The 13,450-nt window shown below is 49.3% G+C and overlaps 1 protein-coding gene across 6 annotated transcripts in view; it reads left to right on the top strand.

The window, feature by feature from the left end:
• Pde9a (phosphodiesterase 9A) overlaps positions 1–8,437 on the top strand; it is an 83,702-nt gene extending 75,265 nt beyond the window's left edge. For 3 of the 6 annotated variants that reach the window (XM_051187043.1, XM_051187042.1, XM_051187038.1), the window contains 5 exons: positions 2,819–2,923; positions 3,714–3,842; positions 4,762–4,857; positions 6,269–6,386; positions 8,057–8,437. In XM_051187043.1, the coding sequence (XP_051043000.1) occupies positions 2,819–2,923; positions 3,714–3,842; positions 4,762–4,857; positions 6,269–6,370 (432 nt within the window). In that variant the 3' untranslated portion in view covers positions 6,371–6,386; positions 8,057–8,437. Of the gene's footprint in view, positions 1–2,818; positions 2,924–3,713; positions 3,843–4,761; positions 4,858–6,268; positions 6,387–8,053 lie in introns of all 6 variants that reach the window. The other 3 variants (XM_051187041.1, XM_051187040.1, XM_051187039.1) reach the window with 3 other exon arrangements.
• The last annotated feature ends 5,013 nt before the right edge of the window (positions 8,438–13,450 follow it).

Here is a 13,450-nt window from a genome sequence, read left to right as displayed (position 1 = left end):
CAAAACAAAATTAATTAACTTCAAAAGGAACAAAATGCATTAACAAAATAATTAACAATCAGCATCCCCTCATACAGACATTAATTGCTCTGTGCCTTACTTTGGAGACATGCACCATAGTTTCTTTTAAAGCTGTTTATCTCTTTAAAACTAATGCTGTGGGGCTGGAGAAATGATTCAGTTAAGATGTCTTGCTGCTGTTGCAGAGGACTTGGGTTCAGTTCCCAATACCCATATGGCAGTATACCAGATCCAGGGGATCTGATGCCCTCTTCTGGCCTCTGCAGGTATTACACACATAGCACATATACACACAGGCAAAACACTCATAAACGTACATAAAATAAAAATAAATAAGTCTTTAAAACCAATAACGTCACTTTGCCTCTCTGACGGAGCTTACAGACAATAAATGAGGATGCCTTGCTTAGGTAGGACTGAACCTGTGACTTTTCATCCCGTGATGCAGAGCTGCCAGGAGCCCTTACTACAAAAGACTGAATCACAGCGAGCAGACAGTGATGCATAGAAGGAAGGGCCCTTGGGGATAACCTCTGAACAGGGGGAGGATGTGTCTTCCCCATGTCAGGGCCTCTAAGAGCACCCCCTTTTCTAGGGAAAGAAGAGAGGCATAGTTGTCTTTTTGTCCTTAGGGGATACCTCTCACGATCCCAGTGAGTACCTGAAGCCATGGGGAAGCCAAACCTTGTGTATGCTGCTTTTTCCTACTCACACATTTCTGCAATAAAGTTTAGCTTACAAACTAGGCACAGAAAAGCCCAACACCAAAATAAGGCAAGATAACAAGAGGACACCACAGCAAATAATAGGCAGCCAGTGTGTCCAAAAGGGACCAAAGTCCCAAAGAAAACTCCCATCCTGAGTAGGATAAAGGTGGTGTGAGACCTTTCTGTGTTGTTCAGAACAGCATGGAGTCCATCAGAACTGGTGGACTATTTATTTCTGGAACTTTCTATTTAATATTACTTGGGTAACTAAAAGCATAAAAAGCAAAAGAAAGGATAAAAGGGGAGCTATTGTACAGCCACATGGGATCCATGACAAGATCTGCTAAGGTGTGGGGAAAGATGTAAAGAATAAGGCTAAGGAAATCAGAAGTGACAGAGGAAAGCAAGTGGTCTGTACCCGCACACCTTGCTTCCATCTGTGATGTGAAGAAAGCTAGCTTCTAGGCTGCATGACAGGCCCGAGTTCAAAGGGTCTGCCCAGTGTGAAGGTGGGTAGATAGGGCCACAAGCCAGACCAAAGGCAGATCTGCCTACCTTGGTCTCTGCCCACCTCCTCTGCCTACCTGCCCACTGATCAGGAGGTACAGGAGGAACTGTCTGCCACCCAGGGCTCCACATCTCCCCTGGGAGAGGATCAGCCTGACTGCACTTGTATTAATGCAGGGCTCCTAAAGGCTTAGGGAATGAACTGATAAAAGCCTGGGAGAAAGAGTTCATTCATAGTCCAAGCCTGGGGGGGGGGGGAGGGCGGCGAGGAAGTGGAAGTATCCAGAATGGTATAGCCTGAAGACATATCAACGTGCCTGACCCAGCCACTACCGAGGCCACAGTGTCTAGTCTGGGGCAGTTCCCCCACGAGGTCAACCAGACCAAGCCTGTAACAGCTCTGGGCTGGAGCCAGTTCTAACACAGAGCAGCAAAGAAAGGCCCCTGCCCAGGAAGGAGAAATGGGGCCGCGGAGCAAATATCCACAAGTCCTTCAGGGCCCAGCCAGAGTGCAAGGTCTGCTGTGCAGACCTGAGGCCTGTGCACAGCCAGGCTGTGCCCCCCGCCCCCACACACACACACGGGAAAGACAACAAAGCAGGCAGGTCATAGCTTCAGGTCGTGTGCCTCCCACTGACATTCCTGCCTGTTCACCCTCAGACCCTGGACACTTTTATCCCGAAAGGTCACGTATTGATTGATGTCTGTGCCTGGCACAAGGCCAGAGCACCAGGTAACCACCTCCACGGCAGATGATGGTCTAGCTAGCTCAGGAGAAACACTTTGGCAGAATCCTTTGACTGTCCTAACGAAGCCTCCTGAGCTCCAGGGGAGTGGCTAGCTTCCTGCCTGGAAGGAAGTACACCCTCTGGGAGACCACACCCAAGAGGATGCAATGGGCATAAGACAGTACTACGAGGGACATCTGCTCTGGGGTGGCATGAAGGCCGAAAGGAGTGGACCTATATTTTGTCAAGGTCACTTCATGTATGATAGGCAAATACTGTACCCTCAGCCATATCCCCCGCGTTGATTTTACTTGGCAGGTTGAGACAAGGGTCTCATTAAGTCGTCCATCTAGACCACAAGCTCAGTGTAGCCTAGGCAGACCTTGAATTTGCAAATTCTTATCTTGGCCTTGTGATGACACTGTTTTGAGAACCTTTCATAGTGATACATACCTGTAATCTTAGCAGCTGGGGGGCAGGAGGAATAGGAGTTCAAGGCCAGCCTTGAGTCCTAAAGTCCACCCTGAGCTGCAGAGTGAGACAGTTTCAGCATAGGAGAGCCTGACAGTTTATAGTTGGTATTCTAAAAGCCTGTGTATCTGATGCTCTGCGGGCGTGGTGGGTCCCTATCCTTCCCCTGGGAAGCTGAGAGATCCGGACTGCTAGGATCGCAGAGCAGGGCACTGCAGCAGAGTGCCCGCCCTTCAAGGAAGAAAAGCTCCATGGCCTTCGACAGCCGGCATTCCTCCCCACACATTCCATCCTTTTCTCCACCTATGATGGCGAATCCAGCTCACCCACAGTAGTAGTGGGCATGCTCTGTCTGCCATTGCCCTGAGTGCACGTCTTTTTCAGCTCAAGATGATTCTCATAAAATGCTGTGATATCTCCAATGAAGTCCGTCCCATGGAGGTGGCAGAACCGTGGGTGGATTGTTTACTGGAAGAATATTTTATGCAGGTAAGAGACACCAAGACATCACCTTCCAGCTCCATGAGCAGGAACTGCATTGGAAAGAGCAGACCAGAAGCTGGAGAGATGACTCAGTGGTTAAGAACACTAGCTGGTCCTCCAGAGGTCCTGAGTTCAATTCCCAGTAACCACATGGTGGCTCACAACCATCTGTAATGAGATCTGGTGCCCTCTTCTGGCCTGTAGAGATACAGGCAGACAGCACACTGTATACATAATAAATAAATAAATCTTAGAAAGAAAGAAGGAAGGAAGGAAGGAAGAAGGAAAGAAAAGAGCAGGCCAGAGTGACTGATGTATCCATTCCGTACCCCAGCAGCCTCCTCAACACTGTCTGTGTAGACATACAGCAGAAACGACATAGGCTGTATTATAGATGGGAGACGGTGGCCACCAGAAAAAGAAAAGTGTGATGAAACTGCCACCTATTTCCACTCAGAACCACTTTCAAAAGCAAGACCCGAGGGGAGGGATGGCCCTGGCCCTGTGGAGGGGCGAGGGCAAACAAGATGGTTCACAGGATAGCTACAGGGAGATACACACATAAAGTAACGCAGGCAAGCAGCGGTGGAGCTGAGCCTTGTAAACGGTCCCGTCGAGCCCTTGAGACACTCAGCCTGTCTCTAGACTTGGTCCCTGTGACGCCAACCTGCTCACCTGGCCTTGGCTCATGTGTAGCCCATTCTCTGCAGTCTCTCTGTGTCCTTACCATTGTACTGCTTTTGTGTGACCATGGGCCTTTGTGCCTTTAATGTCACTGTCACTGTGTCCCCTGCAGAGTGACCGTGAGAAATCAGAAGGCCTCCCTGTGGCCCCATTCATGGACAGAGACAAAGTGACCAAAGCAACGGCCCAAATTGGGTTCATCAAGTTTGTCCTGATCCCAATGTTTGAGACAGTGACTAAGGTGAGTGATCATGCTGGTGGTACAGAGGCAATAAGCACACGTGTGCACACATGTATGCGTGCACATTTCAGGGAGATGGATTGTGTATGCATGTGCACACACATGAACCCTCTACAGCTTCAGCATCTGCTGTCATGGTGATGGTTACCTGGCAGCCATTCCTTCTGCTGTGTCCAGTGCCACCCCCACTGATGCTCATCATAGAGCTCCATGTGTGACTGTCAGGCCCTCGGTGTCCGCTCTACCCCTGCCTATCTGCTAGCTTTAAGACACAGCCAGCTGTGCCAGCTGTTGGCTCTCCTGTCCTTCCAGGCCTCACCTTAAAGGACCTCCTGGAATTGGTGCCCTGGAGCTGGGGAACTGGCATAATCAAGTCTTCTCCCGCCTCTGTACCTCCACCTCCCAAGCCCCAGAGCTGCCTGCGCCACCACTTCCAGCCCCTGGATCCCAAACACACACTTGTCTCTTGCCAACCCACCTCCTGCCCATCATTCTCTGGGTGTCTCAGAGCCACCCCAATCCTTTTCAGTCCTATGACCACCAGCAGGAATTTTGTCAGACCTGTCCCCTTGCATATGACCTTCTGAGGCCATACCTACCCTTGTCTCACTGGAAGGAGTGGGGACAGGAGAAGCTAGTAGGCTGTCTGGAGTCCTCTGAGAAATGACAGGAGTGGGAATCTGTGCCAGAGACAGAGATGGGGGATGGGTGGGGCTGGGCCAGAGTCTTCAGGAACTGTCCAGGAGTTTCATACTCCATCACCTTAGGTTTCTCTAAAGGCCTTGATTTGAGGCCACTGGGGAATGAATCTCCTGAGGCTCACAGGGTAGCCCAACAGCCTGACAGCTCTCCTCCAGTATTGTCAAGCTCTCCCCCAGCTTGACAATGGTGGGCTGACGTTGGACCCTCTGCTCCCCAGCTCTTTCCCATTGTCGAGGAGACCATGCTACGGCCACTCTGGGAGTCTCGAGAACACTATGAGGAGCTGAAGCAGCTGGATGATGCCATGAAGGAGGTAAAGACAGTGCAGGGACACAGGCGGGTGAGTCAGCGGCTTGTGGCCCGGTGGCAAAAAGGACTGGCACAAGAGCCAAGCTCAATGAGACAAGGAGTCTAGGTGCTATGCTCTTGAACAGCAGAGTCTCTTCCCAGGGTCTGTGGTCGGCTATGCTTTCCTCGGAGTCTGCTGACCGATGAGAGCCAGCACACAGCTGTGTGAGCCTGAGAACCACCGTGCATCACGGCCTTTGCAGTGTGTCCTAGCACCTCCCTGTCCTCCAGACTAGGGTGCCTGTTCAGTGAGGGACATGAGAACAAAGCAAGCACCTAAGTCCCTGCTTTCAGACACAGACTGCACAGGGCAACTTGGCTACTCTCCTGGTCAAGATGGAGAGGTTTTAGGGCGCTGGGGATGCAGGATCCCAGGAGAGGCTAAGAGCCTCTACAACCTTGTTGTATATTCCCATGAGCCAGTTCAACTTTGTTGGCGGCCCTCTTCTTCCAGAAGCACTGGTACTAGGGACTCAATCCATGTCTCCTGCCTGTTGCAGCTGCCTTATGTAGTCTTCCTCTACCCGCAATACCCCCTGCTCCTACCAGGACACCCATGGGCCCAGAAGTTTCCCCCACTGCTCGTATACTCCAGACCTCTCGTTGGCCATTGTGATCTCACCACCCAACCTGAGATGCCCCTCATGCCCTCATTTCCTACTCAGTAGCCATGCGCCCAAGCTCCCCAGTAACAGAGGGCTCTGCATTCATCTCTTCTGCCTTCTTTCCCAGGTGTGGCCTGTATTGGTCACATCTCATCAGCCATATTGCCAAGCACACCTCCAGTATGTGATGCCAGGCACGTCACAGACCCATGGGGAAAGCATGTACGTTGACAGAAAGCACAGACTAGCAAATCCTGGTCCCCTGCTGGGAAGTCACAAAAGGACATCTCTGAAAATCTGAAAGGCAAAACCGTACATACCAAAGGGCATTCCCAGCCCAGACTCTGATGAGGAGGCTGTGGGGACCTCAGTCACCATGGCTATCCCATTAGCCATTGCTCTGGGGTGCCTGAGTCTGCAAACCTACATCCCACTGCCCAGTGGGAATGCCAGGCTCTCTAGGATGCCACCCTGGCCCTAGAGAAGGAGGCATGAAAAAATAAGTGATAGCTCTGGGCCTGAAACAGGAGCTCAGCCCCCAGGCCTGGGGCTGTGGGCTGTGGCCAGCTTGATCCAGACATTGATGACCAGGGTGATGTCGTGGGTCATGAGCAGGTCACAAGCACCCAGGCAATATCTGGCAAATGTGGAAACAGTGGGCAGCCATGTTTCACACCTGAGTGTCTTCAGGCAGTGGACACCTCCTGAGACAAGAGGCTGCTTGCGCTGGCCCATTGCCTCTAGGACTGACTTTGGTCTTTGCTCTCTTAGTTACAGAAGAAGACGGACAGCTTGACATCTGGGGGCACTGAAACTGCCACAGAGAAGAACAGAGATGTGAAAAACAGTGAAGGCCATTCTCCTCCAAACTGATGTCTCAATGTGTACCGTGAGTGGGAGAGCCCTGGAGTACCATATTCAGGGAGGGCATAGTGCATGCACATGCGTGTGTGTGTGTGTGTGTGTGTGTGTGTGTGTGTGTGTTGTTCAATCCCCCACCCTCTTCCTATAAAGCACCAGAAACTCAGGCATGGGATGTCCACCCTGATGCCTTTGTCTCTATCCGGATTGCCTCCCACAGCCTCCCCTACAAACACCACAGCTAGGTGTTTTCACCTTTAACCTTACAATGGGGACTGAACATCAGCAAGCACCTGAACACTTAACATTAACAAACTATCCTTTGCCTGCTACACTGACAAGATGAGGGCAAACCACAGCATGCAGCCTGCTTTAATCCTGTGTATCCCAATTAGAATCTGGGCTCTGATTCGGAAAGGTTCACTCTTGGGTCACAGAAAGGATTAATTACTAGAATGTGCACACCCATGAGATGAAAAATTCTGTGAAGTGCATCTGAAGTACAGAAGCTCTTAAGAAGCACTTGCTCCCCGTCACCACAAGCATGTCCCCTGACTCCTGCTGGCACAGCCTCTCAGTCAGCACAGCCACTCAGCCAACGCATGCTACCATGCACGCTTCGGTGCATGCTAACCTCTCATGTGAGCCCGGGGTTTATGCGTGGAATGGGAGAAGCTGAGTTTAAAGGGGAAACAGAAAAGACATCAGCCCAACACATGCCTTTAGTAAAACCTTTGCCAGTGGCAGCCATGTGTCCCCCACATCTGTGAACCCCCAGCCCTCTGGTCTGTAAGCCCAAGGTCACAGGGTCATCACTGGGACTTGAACAGTTGTGCGAACTGCTGTTGCAACCTGAGGCGTCCCGTGAACCTTGAAGCCAGGCTCTGTTCTTGGGAAGGAGGTGGCATTGGCATCGTCTAGGTTGGGCTACATGTGCTTGTGTGGCAGGCGACCTCATTCTTTTTGTTGTTTTGTTTTTGAGATTTATTTTATTTGTGTGTTTGCCTGCATGAGTATGTGCACCACATGTGTGCTGGAGTCCACAGAGGCCAGAAGAGGGCGTCAGATCCCCTGAAACTGGAGTTACAGATGGTTGTGAGCCTCCCTGTAGGTCCTGGAAACTGAACTTACGTCCTCTGCAAGAGCAGCCAGTGTTCTTAACTACTGAGCCATCTCTACAGCCCCAACTCATTCTTTTATATTTTATCAAATTTTAAAATTAGTATACAGAGTAATGGTTTTCACCCTGGTGTCTTCATCATATGTGTCATTGTCCCTTCTCATCCATTCCTGCCCTTCCCCACATCCACACTTTCCTATCAGGTTTGGTCTCCTTGTTCCTCCTTTGGCTCTCTCTCTCTCTCTCTCTCTCTCTCTCTCTCTCTGTGTGTGTGTGTGTGTGTGTGTGTGTGTGTGTGTGTGTGTGTGTGTGCGCGCACACACATGACTGCAGGTGCCATAGAGAATAGAACAGGGCACCAGACACACCAGAGCTGGAGTTGCAGGCAGTTGTGGATCCTGGGATTCAAGCTCGGGTCCTCTGCAAGAACATTGCTGGCTCCACCACTCCCCACCCAGGTCTTTCCGATTTTTTTGTACATGCATTCTGTCACCACCTCAACTTCCCACTTGGTCATGTGGCTGTGCCACCTCCAGTCCCCACAGAGACATCATGCCTTCTTTCTCTTTTTCCAGCAGACTGCACTAGTCAAATCAGCTAAGCTGTGGCCTCCGAGCAGACAGGGCTGGGGAACCCCACAAGATTCTCCACACAAGGATGGTCACGCCCAGACAACCCCGGATGACCTGCCACAGACCATGTTTTCTAAGAACCGTTTTGTTCATGGATACAAAAACAGGAACTCATGATGCTGTACAGAATTTTTATTTTTAAACTGTCTTTTAAATAATATATTCTTATACCGAAATGGGTCTGTACTTTTTCTTTGGGTTTTGTACTAGGGCTTCCAAGGACTCTGGCTTTCCCTGGGATGTATCTTCAAATGGTTGAACAGTAATGTGACCTGAGGGTCCATGTACATTCCACATTAAACATCAGAATGGTGCCCAAGTGCAGGGGCATACATGTGTCCTGTGTTTATGAACAAAGGGAGGGGGACACTTGGGGACATGCGCGTTACTATGTACATGAACAGAAGGAAGGCATCAGTGATGTCTACAGGGGCTGGGGAATGAGGCAGGCTGGGGGACCATGCATGAGAGGCGATGTGGGAGGGAGATGCCTCCTGACCACAGGGACCCTGAACACTTCCGGGCTGATGGTGATGGGTAAGTCTCCCCAGGCACTGAATAATCATCCACTGAAGAGATGAATGAATGAATGAGTGAATGAATGAATACATCTGAGATTCCTCACCCACACAATCACATAAGAGTCAAAAATAACAGAGCAAATCTTGCTGGGTAGAAGAGACTATCCCCACGGGTATGTACCAAACATGGGAAAAGCCATACATGGGTGCACATGTATGGTCAGTCATGTGCCTCTGGCCTTGCTCCCAGCTGACAACAAGGAAGCTAAGAAAGGAAAGATGCCCAGCATTCAGCCATTTTATAGACCTTGCAGCTTCCTTCAGGTACAGGGGGATGAGTGGGATGAGTTCTGAGGGGTGCAGCAGAGGCAAACAGCAAGGCTGAGCACAAAGCCTCATGCAATAGCTGATGAGGAGTCGTAGTAATGAGAACTCAAGGCTTCCTGTTTGGGTTTTTTTGTTTCTTGTTTTTTTTTTTTTTCTTAAACTGATTTAACAACAACAACAACAAAATCCATGCCAATGAGCATGCCGAAGGGGGATGGATGTATTGAGCAGCAGCTGATAGCTGACTTTGCCTTTGGAACTGGCTGCTGCCAACTCCCACCCACGTTATTGGAGGTGTGGCCTTGCCGGAGTGAGATGGCCTTGTTGGAGGGGTATAGCCTTGTTGGGGTGGGTGTGGCCTTGTTGAAGGGGTGTGGCCTTGTTGGAGGAAGTGTGTCACCGCAGGGTGGGCTTTAAAGTTTCAGAAGCTCAAGCCAGACCTGAGGACTCACTCTGTTTTCCTGCTACCTTTGAATCCAGATTTCCTCTGCAAAAAGCCTGGTCAATGGGGATTCACAGAAGGCTGAGATGGTCTCCTTGCTCCCATGGTAATGCTCCAAGGCCAATGGACACTAACATTTTAGGGAGTGGGGGTATCTCTGAACATATACATATGGGGGAAAAGTCAGGACTTCCAGACTAGTGCAACTTTACACGCCTCCACATTGTCTCTTGAGAATCCTTGGGGTGGGCCAGGCTACTAGGGTTACTAATGAGTTACTAGTAAAAGAGCACCTGGGCTGGTCCTTGGTTTGGGCAATAGTGAGTAATCAAGCATCAGGTGTTTGTATGGCTGTGCGTTGACTTCTCTGGGAAGAAAGCTCGGGAAAGTGTAGGCTTTCTGTTAGGTTGATGTTGTTATTCTTCGGGGTGGTGACAGACAGGTATGCCCATGTCTGTGTCCACTTGGGGGCTTTGAATGAGGATGTGTCCCCCACCACCACTCACCCTTTTGAATTCTTAGTGATTAGTCTGTGAATCATTATGATGAGTGGATATTGTTGGAGATGGTGTGTCACTGGGGTGGGCTTTGAGGTTTCAAAAAAAAAAATCCTACACCATTCCCAGTTCGCTCTCTGCCTGGTGGATGGAGATATACTCAGCTACTGCCCAGTCCCATGCCTGCCTGCATGTTGCCATGTTCCCTCCCTGCCATTGTAGCCATGAACTCTGACCCTTCAAAACTATGACCACAAGTAAATGCTTTCTTTTATAAGCCGTCTTGTTCATGATGTTTTATCACAGCAATAGAATAATGTGTAAGACATACACCAATCTTGGGAGTTGTTTCTCAAGAGTCTGTCCACCTTGTTTTTTGACACAGTGTCTTTCATCACCCTAGAATTTTCTAGCAACTCGGAAACAGCCTGTCTCTGCCTCCCTTGGTGCTGGGGTTGTAAGTTCAAGCCTCCACACCCAGCTTTCCTGTGTGTTCTGGGGATCGAACTCAGGACTTTGTGCTTATAAGGCAAGCACTTTACCACTGAGCCAGTTCCTCTGCCTTTTTAGCACCAGTTCTCTGCTGGGTGGCGCTGCCTTTCAACCTCAAAATAAAGTGAGCGTGTGATCATGTGTGGCCCTGGGCATTGCACTGGCTAGTTTTTGGTCAGTTTGACACAAACTAGGATCATTTGAGAAGAACCCTCAACTGACTTAAAACAAAAAATCAAAAAAAAAAAAAAAAAAAAAACCTCCATTGGATTGGTCATAGGCAAGTCTGTGGGGCATTTTCTTGATGAGTGATTGATGTGGGAGGACCCAGCTCACTACAGCCTGTGCTACACCTGGGCACTTGGCAAGCCACGGGGAACAAGCCGGTAAGCAGCAGTCCTCCATGGCTTCTCCTTCAGCTCCTGCCTCCAGATTTTTGCCTTGAGTTCCTGTCCTGTCCTCCCCCAGTGATGGAGTGCCACCTGGATATGTAAGCCTACTAATCCCTTTCGTCCCCAAGTTGCCTTTGGTTGGGATTTATCACAGCAGTAGGACGCTGACTAGACAGGGATCGAGCCCAGAGCATCATGTGTGCTCCTGAGCGAGACCCAGTCTCGCTGTGTAGTGGCACTAGCCTCCTTTTGATCTTTTTTAGTTTTTCGAGATAGGGTTTCTCTGTGGATTTGGACCCTATCCTGGAACTAGCTCTGTAGGCCAGGCTGGACTCAAACTCAGAGATCCACCTGCCTCTGCCTCCCGAGTGCTGGGATTAAAGGTCTGCACCACCACTGCCCAGCCCCTTCCCCTTTGAATATTTTTATTTTTGAGACAGGGTTTCTCTGTGGCTTTGGAAGCTGTGCTGGAACTAGCTCTTGTAGACCAGGCTGACCTCCTTAAACTCACAGAGATCTGCCCGTCTGAGCCTCCCTCCTGCTGGGATTAAAGGTACGCGCCACCACCACCCAGCGTTCTTTTGATCTTCTAAGCAACATTTTTCAAATAGCATGATTTTGTCAGGTTTTCTTTTCCCAAAATTAACTTCATTGTCAAGCCTACACACTCTCTGCCTATCCCTCAATGCTGAGGATTTCTTCTGTCTTTTTTCTAAGAGTTTCGTGGGTTAGAATCTATGATTCTTTAGAGTCAGCTTGTGCATAGACATCAAGGTCCAGCTTGTGTCTGATGACAGTCACTCCAGCATCTTTCTTTGAAAGGCTATCTTTCAGTCCGAATGGTGGTGCATGCCTTTAATCCCAGCAGAGTCGGGCAGAACTCGGAATTTGAGGCCAGCTTGGTCTACAGAGGGAGTTCTAGGACAGCCACGGGCACACAGAGAAGCCCTGTTTCCAGGTGAGGAGGAGGGAAGAAAAGACAAGCTCTTCCTCCAGGAATTGCCTTTATGACATTCTCAGAAGGTAGTGGAACATAACTGTGCTGTCTGTTTCTGGGTTGTTTTGGCTGTATTCAGTTGATTGTCTACCCTTCTACCAGTATCACACAGCTTTAATTATAGCAATACAATAGCTCTTTAAATTAGGTAGCCTAGTCGGGCGGTGATGGCACATACCTTTAATCCCAGCACTTGGGAAGCAGAGGCAGAGGCAGGCAGATCTCTGTGATTTTGAGGGTAGCCTGGTCTACAGAGTGAGTTCCAGGATAGCCAGGGCTATCTCGAAAAACAAAAAGAGGTAACCTATTTCCTCCTGTGTTACTTACTTTTTTTTTTAATCTTTTAACTATTTTACCCTCTTTTTACGATGTTTTTATTTTATGTGTATGGGTATGTCCTTGCTAGTTTTATATCAACTTGAGATGAGCTAGAGTCATCAGAGGGGAGGGAACCTCAATTAAGGTGCCTTCATAACATCAGGCTGTAGGCTAGCCTGTAAAGCATTTTTTTAAATTAGTGGTTGATGGGGGAGGGGGACTCAGCTCACTGTGAGTGGTGCCGTCCCTGGACAGGTGATTCTGGCTTCTATAAAAAAGCAGGTTGAACCATGGCATGTAGAACAATCTCGTGATCAGTCCCTCCGTGGCCCCTACATCAGCTCCTGCCTCCAGTTCCTGCCCAGTGTGAGTTCCTGTCCTGACTTCCTTTAGATGAACAGTGACGAGGAAATATAAGCCAAATAAACAGTACCAAGTTACTTTTGGTCATGGTATTTCATCACAGTAATAGTAACCCTAACTAGAACAGGGTGTTTTGCCTTCATGTATTATCTGTGCTCTGCATGAGTGCAGTGACCAAGAAAGTCAGAAGAGGGTGCTAGATCTTGTAGAATTGGAGTTACATACAGCAGGTTGTGAGCTATCAAGTGAATGTTGGAAATCAAACTCAGATCTTATGGAACTGTATATTTCAATTTAGAGTGATTTGACAACTTTGCAATACTGGATCTCCCAAGCCAGGAACAAGTTACAAGCATTTGTTTAGATGTTTCTTTCTTTTGTTGATATCTCTAGTCTTCAGTATTTGAGCTCTGTTAATATACACTTAAATACTTACGTTTCCTGAGTGATTAGATCTGACTGCATGCTCATTGCTAGGGATATAACTGATGTGTGTGCATTTACCTGGTGTCCCATGACTTCCCCGAGCTGACTTGTTTGGGGGAGGAGGGTTGCCTTTGTCATGTTGTCTTGTTTCATAGAGTTTGTAGATTCTTTGGGATCTCCAGTGGAGGTGATCATATCGTTGTATTGGTTACTCGTTTCACTGCTGTGCTGAAATAACCCAGCAAAGCAATTCAAAGAAGCATTAATTTGGGCTTGCAGTCTGAGGGCACAGTGTCTTGTCAGGGAAGGCATGACAGCAGGACCTGAGGCGGCTCCCCACAGTACAGCCACAGTCAGGAAGCAGAGAGATGGATGCGCTGCTCAGCTCTCTCCCCCCCCCCCCCCCGCCTCTCCCCTCTCTCTCCCTCTCCCACCCTCTTCCCTCTCTCTCCCTCTCTTTTTTGTCCAGTCCAGGACCCCAAATGGTGCTATCCACATTCAAGGTGGATCTTCCCAGCTCAGTCCAACCTCCCTGGAAAGGCCCTCAAAGACTTATCAGGATTTG

Source organism: Phodopus roborovskii, unplaced genomic scaffold, assembly GCF_943737965.1.
Source record: "Phodopus roborovskii unplaced genomic scaffold, PHOROB, whole genome shotgun sequence".
Lineage (NCBI taxonomy): Eukaryota > Metazoa > Chordata > Mammalia > Rodentia > Cricetidae > Phodopus > Phodopus roborovskii.
Note: the sequence above shows the minus strand (reverse complement) of the source record. Positions and strands in the feature narration are given on the sequence as shown.